Raw genomic sequence first — 17,550 nt, forward strand, 5'->3', positions numbered from 1 at the left:
AGTTTTTAGTTTTTTACCTTTTTTTAGTTTTTTCTAGTTATACCTCATGATCCTAATGACTGCCTTGAGCTTTGTTGATGGTGATTGCTAATCGAACATTCCCTGTGTCCCCGTCGTCATTTATATATCCCCCTGTGCCCCGCGGTGTCCCCGTTGTAGTTGTGTCCCTGTGTCCCGGTCGTCATATATATTCCCTGTGTCCCGGTCGTCATTTGTGTCCCGGTGTTCCGGTCTGTATATACATTCGTTTTTGAATTGGTATATGATGAAATAAATTTTTGTGTCTTTCCCCTTTTTTCTCTTTAGTTTTTTTGGTTTTTACTTTTTTTTAGTTTTTTTTCTTTTTTTCTTTTTTCTTTTTAGTTTTTTTTTGTAGTTTTTACCTTTTTAGTTTTTTTTTATTTTTATTTTTTTTCTTTTTTATTTTTTTTAGTTTTTTAGCTTTTTTAGTTTTTTTATTAGTTTTTAGTTTTTTTCTTTTTAGTTTTTTTTTAGTTTTTACCTTTTTTTTAGTTTTTTTTTATTATGTCCTGGTCGTCATTTATATTCCCTGTGTCCCGGTCGTCATTTGTGTCCCGGTGCTTTGTTGATGGTGATTGCTAATCGAACATTCCTTGTGTCCCGGTCGCTTTCTCTTTGAGTGTCCCGGTCGTCATTTATATTCCCTATGTCCCGGTGTCCCGGTCGTCATTTGTGTCCCGATATCCTGGTCTGTAATTTAGTCAGTCGACAAACATGACGTCAGTCGACACACAAACATGACGTCACTCGACACACACACACAGACAACTTATTTTTATATATATATAGATATAGCTCTATTTAACCCTTGTGCTCTTTATTCTTCACACTATGAACTTTACTATTAAATGTCCCTTTTTTCTGCTATTTAGGATTATCGCTTCATGCCAGAGCCCAACCTGACACCCCTAAGACTAGATGATGATCCAGACATGATCTCTGATAGGGTCAACGTAGCTCATCTAAGAAGCCAAATTCCCAAAATGCCGGATAAAATACGGTCTGAAATCATGAATCAGTATAATGTGGACTTGCAAATAGCCAATCAATTAATCGTAAGTATTGTTTTTTGCCAGTTGTTATTTATACATTAAAGCAGTTAAAAAATAGGACAAAATGGAGTAGGCCTACAAAGGAAAAGAAAAAAAAAACAGAATTGCTTCGGCAAAATTATTAAAAGAAAGAAAGAAATAGGGATATCATCATTTTCTTGTAGATTAACAGTGGTTAAAATAGCTTCTAAGGAAGCCTTGTGGTGCTGCTCTTGTTTGGCTTATATGTCGTAGACGAGCAACCACGAAAGTAAGATGTTTATATAGTATTCTAATGAAGAAAAAATGAATGAATGAATCGTTTACACTCTTACTCTATCTACATGATTGTAAATTGTATTCTCTTAGTGTTATGAGTTATTGTTATGTCATTACATGTCATGTTGTTATATTATTGTCATTTTCTTATTTTACTGTTATATTATTATTGTAATTATTCATATTATGTCTATTGTTCAATGTTATGTTATTATTTATTATATTTTCTATTTATTTATTTTTTATTATATTTATATTACATATTGTTTATATTTATATTATATACTACATATATTTAAAAAAAATTCCCCAGCCTTTTCCCCAGAACTTTGAAAATTCTCCCAGCCCTTTCCCCCAGAATTATCAAAAATTCTCCCCAACTTAGAGTTTTTGAAATATATTTATATTATTGTTATATATCATGTTGTTGTTATTTCATTAAATGTCTGGTTGCAAGACAGCACTGCTACTATTAACATTTCACTGCAACACCGAGCCCCCCTTAAAAGTTCCTACCCCCATCCCATTTAAAAAAATTCTCCTCAGCTTTTTCCCCAGAATTAAAAAAAATTCTCTCCAGCCTTTTTCTTGGAATTTTAAAAAATTCTCCCCAGCCTTTTCCTCCAGAATTTTACAAAATTCTCCGGAGCTTTTTTCCCAGAATAAAAAAAATCTCCCCAGCCTATTCTCCAGAATTAAAAAAAAATCCCCAGCCTTTTTTCTCGGAATTTAAAAAAATTCTCCCCAGCTTTTACTCCAGAATTTTACAAAATTCTTCTCAGCTTTTTTCCCAAAATTAGAAAAAAAAATCTTCCCATACTTTTCCCCAGAATTTAAAGATAATTTTCCCCAGTATTTTCCCCCAGAATATAAAAACATTCTCCATCCTTTTCCCCCAGAATTTTAAAAAATTCTACCCTGCCTTTTCCCCCAGAATTTTAAAAAATTCTCCCTAGCCTTTTCCCCCGGAACTAAAAAAAATTAAAAAAAATTAGATTAATTATATTTATGTTGTATCCTATATTCGCTGGTTCGCTGACATATCATTATTTTCACGGAGAGCTCCAATGTTGGTTTTCTGGACTACTCAAACCTGTAAAGGAAGTAAAACCTTACACAGTTCGTAAGTGGGATGATGGAAGGATTGTGGCAACTCCCTCGTTTCGTTCAGACTTCGGTTTCACCGTGACTGCGGGACGTGCTTGGAACTTGATTTCTGATGAAATCCGGCAGTCACGAGCACTTAGTTCCTTTAAAAACAGTTGCAAAGTTTCTTATTAAGGGTAAATGTTAATTAAGTTTCAGTTATTATAGGATTTTTATATCCAACAGTTCATGGTAACGAACTGCAGTAAGGAGCGACCCGGCTCAATAGTAACCAAAACTCTAAAAAATGGAATTTTGATACCAATAGGTACATCAAAAGAAGCTGATTTTATATGAAATGGGTTGTCCCCTCCGCAATCCCTCGCTCTTTACGCTAAAGCTTTTAATTGTTTTAAAAAGCAGAATTGTGGCAAAGAGTCAAACTTTAGCGTAAAGAGCGAGGAATTGCGGAGGGGACAACCCATTTCATATACGGAGTAATTTCTGTTCGTTTTAAGTTTTAATGTCGCTCCTTACTTTCAGTTAAAGAAACTAGTTCTTTTTATGTAATTTCTGAACGTTTTTGAATTAATGCATGTTTGATTTTGGCTCTCCACTCATAAATTATTAAAATGAAACTTGCATATTAATTCCTTTTTTGGCTAAATGGCTTTCTCTTAGTTTTGATCAGACGATTTTGAGAAATAATGGGTGGGGAAAGCCTACTTGCCCTGCAATTTTTCGGTTGCATAAAAAGGCAACTATAAATTTTAATTTTTAACGAATGTTTTTATTAGTAAAAAATATACGTACCTTAAGAATTAGCTTACGTAACAAACTTTTATATTCTTAAATTTTTATTATGTACTAGCTGTTGGGGTGGCGCTTCGCGCCACCCCAACACCTAGTTGGTGGGGGCGCTTCGCGCCCCCCCCAAGCCCCCCCGCGCGCGTAAGTCGTTACGCGCCATAATAGTTACGCGCCATTGTAGTTGTGTCCCTATGTCCCACCTGTGAATATAGATAGATATATATATATATATATATATATATATATATATATATATATGGTTTTATGTTGCATATATGGTTTTATATATGGTATATATATGGTTTAACTACGTAAAACTTGCGAATATACAACATTCTTTGCTGTCCTATTGTCTTTGCATATAAATAGATTGTCAGGTTTACCGACTCTTGAACATGCAACATATAATGGTCCATGGGAAAACAATCTGTATTCAGATCTATACCTCATGATTCTAATGATTGCCCTTGAGCTTTGTTGATGGTGATTGCTAATCGACCATTCCCTGTCCCGGTGTCCCGGTCGTCATTTACATCCCCCTGTTTCCCCCGGTGTCCCCGTTGTAGTTGTGTCCCTGTGTCCCGGTCGTCATTTATATTCCCTGTGTCCCGGTCGTCATTTGTATCCCGGTGTCCCGGTCTGTATATACATTCGTTTTTTAGTTTTGTTTTTCTCCTTTATTTTTTTCCTTTTTTTTTCTTTTTTAGCTTATTTAGATTTTTAGATTTTTTAGTTTTTTTATTAGTTTTTAGTTTTTTTTTCTTTTTCTTTTTACCTTTTTTTAGTTTTTTTAGTTTTTTAGCTTTTTTATTTTTTTTATTAGTTTTTAGTTTTTTTGTAGTTTTTGCCTTTTTTTTTAGTTTTTTGTCCTGGTCGCTTTCTCTTTGAGTGTCGTCATTTATTAGTTTTTTCCTTTTTTTTTTTAGTTTTTTATTGGTTTTTACCTTTATTTTAGCTTATTTTTCAGTTTTTTCCTTTTTTTTAGTTTTTTTTTATTTTTTATTTTTTTTAGTTTTTTACCTTTTTTTAGTTTTTTTAGTTTTTTTAGTTTTTTAGCTTTTTTACTTTTTTTATTAGTTTTTATTTTTTTTTTGTAGTTTTTGCCTTTTTTTAGTTTTTTCAGTTTTTTTTTTAGTTTTTTATTGGTTTTTACCTTTATAGTTTTTTTAGTTTTTTAGCTTTTTTATTTTTTTTATTAGTTTTTAGTTTTTTTTGTAGTTTTTGCCTTTTTTTAGTTTTTTCAGTTTTGACGTCACCTAATCCAGTTTTTTCAGGTGACGTCACCTGACACATCCATCCACACATCCATCCACACATCCACAGACAGACAACTTATTTTTATATATATAGATATGAGGGGGTTTGTCCCCTCAGGAATACCTCGCTCTGTACACTAAATCTTAAGTTTTGTCCCAATTCTTTAAGAATGACAACTGAATCCGAATGGCCTTAGAATAAATAGTTGAAATTACTAAAAATACTATAGCATAAAGAGCGAGGTATTTATCTCCTCCTAAATACCTCGCTCTTTATGCTAAAGTATTTTTAGAATCCCTCATATGCGTAATAATCTCTGTTCGTTTTAAGTTTCAATGCTACTCCTTACTTTCAATTGAAAAAACTTTTCCATGTTTATTTTTTCATTTTTTTTATAGTAATTTTAGAAAATCCTGCGCCCTTTTCATTGAATTTCTGTTCCCCTATGACATATTTCTCCAAGGAAAGATCCTCCCACATAGCTCCTTCCCTTCAACCCCACCCCCAAAACCAAAAAAAAATTCCCCTGAAAACGCTGTACACTTCCCAATAACCATTATTATATGTAAACACTGGCCGAAGTTTGTAACTTGCAGCCCCTCCCCCAGGGACTGTGGGGGAGTAAGTCATTCGCAAAGACATAGTTATTATGGTTTTTGACTATGCGGAACAAAATGGATATCTCAAAATTTTGATCCGTTGACTTTGGAAAAAAATGAGCGTGGGAGGGGGCCTAGGTGCCCTCAAATTTTTTTGATCACTTAAAAAGGGCACTAGAACTTTTCATATCAGTTAGAATGAGCCCTCTTGCGACATTCTAGGACCACTTGGTCGATATGATGACCCCTGGAAAAAAAATAATAATACTAAAAAAATAAACACACACCCGTGATTTGTCTTCTGGCAAAAAACTCGAAATTCCACATTTTTGTAGATAGGAGCTTGAAACTTCTACAATAGGGTTCTCTGGTACGCTGAATCTGATGGTGTGATGGTGTGATTTAAGATTCTATGACTTTTAGGGGTTGTTTTCTCCTATTTTTAAAATAAAGCAAATTTTCTCAGGCTCATAAATTTTGATGTGTAAGATTAAACTTGATTAAACTTATATATTTAAAATCAGCATTAAAATGCGATTCTTTTGATGTAGCTATTGATATCAAAAGCCCATTTTTTAGTGTTTTGGTTGCTATTGAGCCGGGGCGCTCCTTACTACAGTTCGTTACCACGAACTGTTTGATAAGTTTCATCAAGTTTAGTCTTACCCATCAAAAGTTATGAGCCTGAGAAAATTTACCTTATTTTAGAAAATAGGGGGACACCCTCCTCCATAAAAGTCATAGAATATTAACGAAAATCACACCATCATATTCAGCGTATCAGAGAACCCTCTTGTAGAAGTTTCAAGTTCCTATCTACAAAAATATGGAATTTTTTATTTTTGCCAGCAGGCAGATCACGGATGCGTTTTATTTGTTTGTTTTTTGTTCGTTTTTTTTTTCTCAGGGGTGATCGTATCGACCCTGTTGTCCAAGAATGATGCAAGAGGGCTCAATCTAACGGAAATGAAAAGTTCCAGTTTCCTTTTCAAGTGACCAAAAAATTGGACGGCACCTAGGCCCCCTTCCACGCTAATTATTTTCCCAAAGTGAACGGATCAAAATTCTGAGATAGCCATTTTATTCAGTGTAGTTGTAAAACCTTATAACTACGTCTTTGGGGACGACTTACTCCCCCACAGTCCCCGTGGGAGGGGCTAGAAATCACAAACTTTGACCAGTGCTTACATATAGTAATGGTTATTGGGAAGTGTACAGGCGTTTTCAGGGGGATTTTTTGGTTGGGGGAGGGGTTAAGAAGAGGGGGATATGCTGGGGGAACTTTCCATCGAGGAATTCGTCATGGGGGAAGAAAATTTCCATGAAGAGAGCGCAGGATTTACTAGCATTATTTAAAAAAAAAACAATGAAAAGTTAAATATGGAAAGTTTTTTTTTCAGCTGGAAGTAAGGAGCAGCATTAAAACTTAAAACGAACAGAAATTATTACCCATATGAAGGGCTCACCTCCTCCTAATACCTCGCTCTTTACGCTAAAGTATTTTTAGTAATTTGAACTATTTATTCTACGGCTTTTGTGATTCAGGGGTCATTCTTAATGAATTGGGCAAAATTTAAGCTTTAGTGTAAAGAGCAAAGTTGTTTACGTAAGCTAATTTATAAGTTACGTATATCTTTTACTAATAAAAAGATTCGTAAAAAAATTGAAAGTTCTAGTTGCCTTTTTAATTAACCAAAAAATCGGAGGACAACTAGGCTTCCTACCCTGCTGTTTTTTCTCAAAATCATTCGATCAAAATTATGAGTAAGCCATTTAGCCAAAAAAAAAAAAAATGCAAATTTTGTTTTAATTATTCCTCTGCGGAGAGCCAAAATCGAAACATGCATTGATTCAAAAACGTTCAGAAATTAAATAAAAAAAACAAGTTTTTTTAACTGAAAGTAAGGAGTGACATTAAAACATTGTTGGTTGATAGGAACATCGTCGTATTCGTGGGAGCTGTCAGGTGTTGATTTCCTGTTCCTTATAGATGGCGTAGTTTAGCATGTACACACCTAGTTTTATCAATTATTTAATGTAAGTTGTTTCCCAAATAACGGCCATTGAGCCCTTTGGAATATTGTCTTTGTTATTGCTTATGTATTGAAATAAATGGAACTTGAACTTTAAGGGGGAGAGGTGGTTATTAGCTTCGCTTGTTATGATTGAACGTTTCAGTACAACCATCCACAGTATTTCCCTGTACAGCTTACTTAATTAATGACCTTATAGAAACTCAGACCTTTTAAGCAAGATAATCAAACTGAGAGCTGGCTACTCAGGTAACGTATTTAACTTGAATCAGTTATTTATTATGAAGGATTCGATTTTGAAGTGTCTGAGCTAAGATAGAGCATCAAATTTGTTAAATCATAAAGATTATAAATGTATGTTAGTTCCGTTTTGCAAAATTAACGGGCAAAATTAGGGGGCGCTGTCCGGGATGCTTAAATGAAGATCCAGGTTGGTTACTCTAAAATTGTAGCTAATCGAGGCAGATATAATCGCATTGCCCTTGGAAAGCTGTATTCTACTTTTTCAGATCTGTATTCTATTTTAGTGATATTCGGGTGGCCTATTTCCGTTTTTTGTAAATATCTTCTTTATCTTCCTATTTGGTTTAGGAACTGAGAATTAATAAATAAGTTTCACCTCCCGAATATTACTGAAAAGCTGTCTGGTTTACACAAAAAGATTTTGGAAACAGTGACTGTCGCCTCATCATGGTTTAATTCGTTTTTTTTTTATTAAAGTTATTTATTTAACGTTATTGTCGTTTAATTATTTTTGGTGATTTATTGTTGTTTAATTTTTTATTTTTTTTTGTGTGTGTGTAATGTTATTGTTGATTTTCGCTTGTGTTTACTCCACTATTTATATTTTTATGTAAGTGGGTTATAAATAAATATATATATATATATATATATATATATATATATATATATATATATATATATATATATATATATATATATATATACCGTTGCTCCCAGGCATTTTTGGGCCTGATCCGAGAAACCTGATTATTAACGTTAGGATGTTTTAGAGGGGAAGGAAAAAGCCAGTAAATTAAATTTGTTGAGTGAAACTGTTTTTTGTTTGGATTTGTGTAAATGTTCACCGTCCTTTAAATTCACGCGTGTATGTATGTGTATAACTGCATGTACAGCTATTCACGCGTGTATAACTGGCCGAATGTAAAACAAAAGCGGAATTCATAAGTGCTAACGTCTCCAGAAATATAGAATTTTTAATAAAGAAGCTGTAGAGAAGTAGAACAAAAGAAGAAGAATATTGCATTTGACAGGTACCCATTTACCCATAACTCCAGGTACCCATTTAAGGCTGGATTGACTCTGGCTTACAGAGTCACGCCACTGACCCCCGTCCCAAACCAAATAAATGGGTACTCTAGGATTTGAACCCTCGCCTTCTCGGACAAAGGATGCTAAATACGGCCTTTGGGATTCTTCTCTTCGACACTAATGCAAGTCTCCACTCTTAAAGCGGAGACGGTTATTGTTTAATTTTGCTTGGAGACTGTAGTAGAGACAATAAATACAGACATTTTTGTACCAAAATAAATCGAATTTTCCTTGGAAATAAGCTTTAAAAAGGACACCAAAATTTTGTATCTGTCCTTTTGGCAAATTTTGCTGGATATTGTATCTTCCACTTAAGATATATATGAAAAAAAAAAAAATAAGAAAAAAAAGAAAATAGACCAAAGGATAGACTATCCTTTCAATTAAATTTTCAAATTGATTATATCTAATTTTATCAAATCAATTTTAATTTTCTTATTTTATTTAATTTAATACAAAAAAATAAAATCGAAATTTTGTTTTGATTTTATTCTTGTATATGTTTCAGTTCTTGTCTATTTTAAATTTTGTGTTCATGTATTGCAGCGAAATGAGAGCCTTTTCGACTATTTTGCTAGAACTATCAGCAATCGCTCTATCCCGGGGAAGAAAGTATATCACGCAATTGTTACAGATCTATCTGCAAAACTTTTTGAAAGAGGATTGGAGTTTGATCCAAGGTATGTAATCAAATTTGAACCTAATAATAATAATAATAATTTATTTCTTACCCACAACAACACTATAAAAGTATTAAAATGCGGAGTACAAACAATTAAATACACACAAAAAAAGCGAAACATACAAAAAATGAAAAGTAATGACAATAGAAATTTTTTACGTTAATACAAAAAGTTAAATAAACACACAAAATAACGAAATATGGAAAAAAAAGAAAAAAAATGAACATTAGGTACACACAAAAAATGAAATTCGAAAAACGCAAAGAGAAAAACAAATACACACACAAAGTCAACGAAAAAAACGGGATAAGACGGTGGTGAGGGGATAGGTGCGCAGAAGCTGTACTGGAGAGTTGTCTGTGAAGAATCTCCAACTTTAAAGTTATATCAGGAACTGAGAATTTTTTAACAAGAGTCCGGTTTTTTGTCCAAGGTGGAAGATACAGAAGAAATTTGCAAAATTTGAAATAATTTATCCGTATTCTTTTTAAATTACCATTATTAAGAAGGGGGAAAAGACCTGAAGCGTAAAGGACAGAATTATCACAGAAAGTAGAATAAAGTTTAGCCAGTTCACGTCTATTATACTTCCCTCTATTTGCAACAATTTCTGCATAACCAATCTGAATCTTTTTACTTATATCACAAACAGTACGCTGACGTAAGCTCGAAAGATTGTTAGTTATAGAGATACCAAGCCAACGAATACAATCAACAAGAGGGATAGTGAAGTTAGTACAGTGAAGGGGAGTAGCAGTAGCACAGTTATAGGGAAGAAACTCACATTTATCTATATTAATTGAAAGGCCAATATCAGAGAAAGCATCAGAAACTATAGAGACCATTTTGGAAAGACCCTTTTTGGAACGGCCAATCAGAAGCAAGTCGTCAGCATACGCAAGATAAGAAACATCCGCAAGACCAGAAAGGTATGTACCTGAAATCTTAGCCGGCACACTAGAAATACAAATCTTAAAAAGCGTAGGGGACAGAACACCACCCTGCCTAACTCCTCTTCGCATTCTTATAATAGTGTCTGGTGCAGATCCTAATTGAAGAAACGAATTTGAATACCAAAACCCAAGGAGCATTATAACAGAGAGATTGACCCCAGAATTATACAAGGAAAAAATGAGCTGACTATGGACCACACTATCAAACGCTTTCGAAAGATCCAAAGCACAAATATAAAGACTATTTCCCTTGGAAGAACTATCAGCCAATAGAGAAGACAGAATCCTATGCGCATGCTGACAACCCACCCCAATCCGAAAACCAAATTGGTTCTCATCCTCAATAATATTTTTAGTCAAAAGTGGTAGAAGGATATACTCAAAAACCTTACTAATATTACAAGATACAGTAATAGGTCGATAGCAAGAACAATCAATCGGTATTTTCCCCTTTTTAAAATTGACGAAACAGTGCCACACAGAAAACTCTCAGGTATGTATGAAGCACATAGACACATTTGAAAAAGAAGCTGAAAGTGAGATATAAGGGGGGTGCATTCAATCGGCATATGCATCTTAGAAATACCATCCTTATCTGTTGAATCAGATTTTAAACTTTTAACAGCATTAACTACGGAAGAAAAAGATATGGGCATTATATGGCGTTGCGAAAACGTTGTACTAAAGAGGGGGTTAAGAAGGCGAGTATATATAGAATGCACTGAATAATTAATCACTGAAAAAATCGAAGAATAATGTTTATACCAAGCTGAAGGTGGAAGGCAATTACTTGTCATAGTTTCATCATTTACCCTGTCAAAATTGATCACTTTTCGCCAATCCTCCCTACTTACAGGGAAATCCGTACCGCGGTAACGTGTCGACCTCAGATAACGTTTATTGGTTTTAGTTTTACGTTTGATATCAGCGACACACCCAGAACTTGGCTGACCACATTCATTCCATATCTGGAGCCATAGTTTCGCTTTATTTTTTATCGACTTTAAACAAGGGTCCATTGACCAGATGGGTTTCTGTGTTCTTTTACGAATACATTGCCGAGGTACGGCAGCTTGTTCTGCCCTTTTCATACACATCACAAGTTGGTTATAATAACAGTCAATATCGGCTTTACCATTTGTAGGTACCTGGCGCTGAAGAAGATGATATGGAACACGTATGGTAGAAAGAAGGGTTGTCAAGGTAGAGATGTAGTGCGGTATATTGGTTTTCCTCCAATTACTTTTTTCAAACCACTTAGATTTTTCTCGTAAGCAATTGGTTTCTGATAGATCAATATCCATTGTAAATGTCGCTGAAATTGGCATGTGGTCAGTATCTTGCTCGTTAACATGAACAGAAGCAGAAGAAGAGATAATACCAGGCGAGCAAATAATATGGTCAATATCACTTGTGCTTTCAGAAAGATGAACATATGAAATATTGTGGGATTTGGGCACAACACGGTATGAAGGAAGACACTCAAAAAGCAATTCACCTCTCACAGAAGATCGATTAATATCAATGTTTAGGTCCCCATTTATTATATACTGTAGAGAGTCTAACAGTACCTGATTCACAAGATTGTTAAGCAGACCACACGCCTTTCTGAATTTAGTTAAGGATCTGATCGAATATCCTTCATATGGGAGATAAGAGTTTATAAATACAATACTGCCGACATGCACAGCCAAAAAAAATTCGTCGGAGTAGAAGAGTACTGGGGAGGGTAGATGAATGTCCCGTTTAAAGACACAGGCTAGTCCACCGGAAGGGCGACCGCCAGTAGCTTTTGCTGGACTCTGGAACGCAGTATGATGCTGACTTCGACGCAAAAAATTCAAACTTGAAGCAGTGAGAAGATGCTCCTGAAGACATACCAAATCGTAGGAACCGTACAACTCATCAATAACAAAATCCTTATCTTTGATGCCATTTATATTGAACGAAATAACTTAGATTGATGCACTCATGGTTGAAAGGTGGATTTGCACTTTATTCGATTCTTAATAACGGGGCAGGAAAAGCTATAAGAAGGATGTTTTTGGCCGCAATTTGCGCAATTTGGATCAGCAATGCATGGCTCATCTTTTGTTGATATGTGTGGCCCTCCGCAACGAGTACATTTCGGGAGAACGCTGGGACAGGAGTACTGTAGATGGTCTAGTGATCGGCATTTAAAACAGCATTTGGGTAGGTCCTTAAACTCGTAAACAGGAAAAATTTCATAGCCCACTCTGAGGCCATGCTTGAAAAACGTAGATTGCGCAAAAGAATCCAAAAACTCGATTTTCACAGACTTAGATAGGCCCAATCTCTTAGCATCTTTGATACCGTGTATTTGTACCTAACTGTCAATTCACTTTAATTTGCTCTTTTTTTAGTAATCTGAGTTCTGACTCCTTTTTTTTATATTATGAGAAATAGACTTTACGTCATAGGTTTTACTACATTTTACTGATAGGTATTGCTACATATCAACTTTAAGCCATATTTTCACGCACTTTTGCAATTAGCTTGGCAACACAATGTGATGCCCCAAGCTCAGGGTTCCTACCAGCTGTTAAAAAAGCACTGGATTTTACTGATTTTCTTCAGTAATCTAATAATTTATTTTCAAATTTAGTAATTTTTTGTTTAGGCAATTTGTTCTGACGCTGTTTTTTTTTCGATATTATGAGAAATAGGAACACTCAGCTCGAAATAAGGGTTGTTTTCAGTGAATTATAAATTATGTTCTGCTTTTCAGAAGGTATGAAGAGTGTCAGCCCCACTCATCTTAGTTCCTGGTCGTTTTGAGTTGGACTCGGTTATTTCTAAGACTCAAATGTGAAATTCAACACGAATGTTCAATTTAGCGTGGATTGGATTTTACTGGTTCAGGTTTTTCCCAGATCAAGTTTTGGGAAGGTTGAATTTTACTGCTTGAGCTTTTGTAAGATGACTTTGTTAGGGTACTAGTCCAGTTCTATCTAATATCTATGTATATAAAAATAAGTTGTCTGTCTGTGTGTCTGTCTGTGGATCAGGTGACGTCATGTTTCTGTGTTGGCTGACGTCATGAAGTTAGTTGTCGTCATTTTTGCTATGACGGTGACGTCATTAAAGATATTTAAGACATTTGTTCACGGAAAAATGTTTAATTGTAAAATGACTGAAGAACCTACAATGGCAACAGCCGAGGAAGCTGCTCAAAGAGTTTATGCCAAAAAACTTGCTGCTGATAGAGAAAGTAAGAAAAGAAAGCGTTCCGAGGAATCACAAGAACAGCAAGAAAACAGGCTTGCAGCTGATAGAGAAAGTAAGAAAAGAAAGCGTGCCGGGGAATCACAAGAACAGCAAGAAAACAGGCTTGCGGCTAAAGAACGCAAAACCGCGCAGTTAGATGAAAATCCACCTGGACAGCGAGAGTCAAAATATATCAAAACTGAAAATGATAGCAATGATGATTGGGTTTGGGATTTTGACTTGGATAAGGTCATCAATGCCTACCAGATTATAGTTAAAAAACAAAGGTTCGACCATATGTACTTCATAGCGACGCTGAAAAATAAAGAAGAAAAAGAAAACTGAAAAAAGAAATAAGGTAAAAAACTAAAAAAAAAACTAAAAAGAAAAAACACTCAAAGAGAAATTACAGACCGGGACACAAATGACGACCGAGACAGAGGGAATATAAGTGACGACCGGGAACCTCAAAGAGAAATTACAGACTGGGACACCCGGACACAAATCACGACCGGGACACAGGGAATATAAATGACGACCGGGACACAGGGACACAGGGACACAACTACAACGGGGACGCCGGGGGCACAGGCGGGATATATAAATGACGACCGGGACACAGGGATTGTTCGAATAGAAATTACAGACCGGGACACCGGGACACAAGTGACGACCGGGACACCGGGACACAGGGAATATAAATGACGACCGGGACACTCAAAGAGAAATTACAAACTGGGACACCGGGACACAAATGACGACCGGGACACAGGGAATATAAATGACGACCGGGACACAGGGACACATCATTAGAATAATGAGGTATAGATCTGAATACGGATTGTTTTTCCCATGGACAATTATATGTTGCATGTTCAAGAGTCAGTAAATCTGACAATCTATTTATATGCACGGACAATGGGACAGCGAAGAATGTTGTATATTCGCATGTTTTACGTAGTTAAAAACATATATTTATATCTATCTCTATTCACAGGTGGGACACAGGGACATAACTACTATGGCACGTAACTAATATGGCGCGTAACGACTTACGCGCGCGGGGGGGCTTGGGGGGTGCGAAACGCCCCACCAACAGCTAGTTTCACATATAAATTCATGCAACATATCACGTCATATAGTTCTTGATCTGGAAGTGTTAAAATTCTGTGAGTCCAAAAACCCAGCCAAGCACGATTTGTTTCCCCTACCTGCTATGAAGTAGTCAGTATGAAGCAACCAATGCAATTGTGATTAGCAAATAAATATCAGTGAATAAAATCAGGGAATCTTGTCACTTTCAAACTTGTCATTAAAATAAGTTAGATACGGCCTTTCGCTTTGGGTAAGAGAAAATATACCAAATTTTGGATAAAACTTTGAAAAAATTCAGTTTGCATAAAAGCAAGGGAAATAAAAAGAAAATATTTCTTCCTATTTCTGTGCAATTTATAATAAAACAATCATAATATATAAATAATAGAAAAAGCTAGATAAAAATCCACTTGCACTACTTCTCTTTTTCTGGATTTTCATTTTCTGGAACAATTTAATTCAGTCTGCAAAGAACAAACCTCGGTTAGATTATCTAGGTTAGGCTATCTTCATCTTGTGAAGATGAAAATTGCAAGGTCTAATTCTTACCATCATTCGTTCATGCCCCAGATCATCAGAATCTGGAACAAACTGCCATTCCCAGTCGAAAAGATAAAATCACTAGAAGCCTTCTCCAATAGCCTAAACATAAACATACCACATATCTCGAGACTTTCAACGTCGGACGACTTTAAATGGCAATCGTGCCGCAGTCGATCCGCTCTTCGCCCTGCCATAACATTTTTATTTTAATAAGGTGTCAGTTATGTGGAAATTTTGTATTGAGTGGCGTGAGTAATAAATTATTATCATTATTATTATTATATTTTGGCAAATTACGAAGGCTGGTTAAGTTCTTTTGAAGTTCTCTAAATGTATCGCTCAATAGCCATGAGGGGGACTTTTGTTATTAAAGGCGTTTTTAGTATTAACAAGGTAAAACATTTTTAAAAACCTAGGTGAAAGGTGGGAGTGGCAAAGAAACCAATTCAGAGGGAGCAAATGTCCCCCCCCCCCCCGCCTCGACAAAATGGAAGGTCTTCATCTTCAGCTAAGCAGCTTTTGGTATTAGTTGGTGCCAAATAATAAAAAAACAATGGTTAGTTGGTGCCAAATATCTCTACATGTAGCTGTGCAGAATTTGGCTATAGTTGAAGCCAAGCAAAAATAACAAATTGGCTAGTTGATGCCAAATGTTTCAACATGCAGCTATTATAACTGTTCTTTTTGTTTAGAATCAACACAAACTTAGATTAGATAAACAATTCCAGTCATCACCTTCAAAGAGAAGTTAAACCCAATTTCTTATGTGTGAATACTCCTGTAGTCTTTCTTAGAATTATTGATATTTTCTCTGGTTTAATAGGCAAATAAGAGGGCGGGGGGGGCAGGTTCTATATATGGAGGCAAACATAATGGATGGGCAGTTGGGTATTTGCTTTGTTTGTGCTTGGTTCTCTCTTGTAGAAAGTAAGTCTAACATGTTCCTTGTTATTTCCTTATTATTTTTTCATATTTTAAATCATACGAAAGGGTTAAAAGCCAACAATTAGCTAATAATGCTAATCGGTTCTTCAAGCAGGAATATGTTGGCCTTACCATATTAGTTAGAATACTTTACTAATTAGTGGTAAACGACCTAGATAGGTCACGACTATGAGAAAATTTGTTTAGGGCCTTAATTTTGGGAAATGATTTTAATATGAATGACTTCACACATATTTTATATTTGTGGAATATTATCTATATAATATACTATATCAAAAATATTTTTAATATGTATACTTGCTAAATGTTTCAAGAAGCACATAACAATTTGATTTGTTTGTTGATAGTATGGAATATTTTATCGGTATAAATATGCAAAATTGTTTTGGATGAAATGAAACTAAAATTGTTTTGCGAAAGAGATTAAAAAACTCTCCTTCTTCGCCCCCCATACAGTAAATGTACCACATAAAGCCCCCGATTAGCTAATACTATTATTAGCTTCTTCAAGCAGGAGCATTCTAGCATTACCATACTAGTTAGAATGCTTGTGTATTTTCAGTAATGAAGAAATTTCATTTCTAGCTAAACCATGAACCAGAAATTGATCAAGATTTTTTAGAAATTATGAGTAATAAGCTTTCGATTCTTATAAAAGAACTTGAATTGAAAAAATAAAATTAATATTTAAAAAAAAAAAAATTTTCAGTTGTTTTTTTTTATCTGTGTTGTCTTGTATGTTTTATTAAGATGGTAGGAAATCAAGGTTCTATCAAGGTTCTATCTATACATTCATCTCTCTTGCTTCAATTCTTTCACCCATGGCTTAAACGGTGTAGTGGGGGTCTTATGGCAAAATTTGGATATTGTAACCCTCGCCATGAAGTCTCCCCTCATATATCCCATGCACAGCTACGCAAATTCTAGTAGTAGTTGGTGCCAAATTAAACAAAAGTTAGTTTGTCGGTGTCAAATATCTCCATATGCAGCAATGCACCTTCATGTGTTAGTTGGTGCCAGATAAAAAAATTATTGTTTGACGCCAAATACCTCCACATGCAGCTACGTAGATTTTGCTAGTAGTTTGTGCCAAATTAAACAAACATAGTTAGTTGGTGTCAAATATCTCCACATGCAGCAATGCATCTTTTGGTTTTTATTGGTGCCAAATAAACAAGAAAATGAAAAATAGTTATTTGGCGTCAAATATCTACACATGCAACTCTGCAACTTTTGATATTAGCGTGAAACAAAATGAAAATAGAGAGTTAGTTGCAAATGTCTTCACATGCTGTTACACAGCTTTTGGTATTAGTTGGTGCCAAATAATATAAAAAATAGTTATTTGTTCCCAAATATCTTGACATGTTGATAGGCATCATTTGCTAGTAGTCAGTGCCAAATAAAAAAGGAAGAAAGAAAAGTAGGAGAAAAATTAGCGAAAAAAAGGTAAACTATTTAAGAGAGTTAGCTTTCCTTTAAAGGTGAAGTTTTATTTGGGCTTCAGTAGATTATCAATGTTCGATTTTTAGGGACAAGGCCGCTGTTAAAATTTAACAAATTAGTTTTGCTTATCCATTTGCACTGTTCAACGTGGCAACACTGGAAAGAATGCTACTACCCTAAGAGCCATAATTTTGAAATAAATGAAGGAA

General features: G+C 34.9%; 1 protein-coding gene across 3 annotated transcripts in view; it reads left to right on the forward strand.

Annotated features, from left to right (window-relative positions):
- LOC136043908 (glutamyl-tRNA(Gln) amidotransferase subunit B, mitochondrial-like) overlaps positions 1-17,550 on the forward strand; it is a 114,609-nt gene that overhangs the window by 75,124 nt on the left and 21,935 nt on the right. For all 3 annotated transcript variants that reach the window (XM_065728949.1, XM_065728947.1, XM_065728948.1), the window contains exons 7-8: positions 894-1,076; positions 8,995-9,128. In XM_065728949.1, the coding sequence (XP_065585021.1) occupies positions 894-1,076; positions 8,995-9,128 (317 nt within the window). The remainder of the gene's footprint in view (positions 1-893; positions 1,077-8,994; positions 9,129-17,550) is intronic.

This window comes from Artemia franciscana, chromosome 2, assembly GCF_032884065.1.
Source record: "Artemia franciscana chromosome 2, ASM3288406v1, whole genome shotgun sequence".
Lineage (NCBI taxonomy): Eukaryota > Metazoa > Arthropoda > Branchiopoda > Anostraca > Artemiidae > Artemia > Artemia franciscana.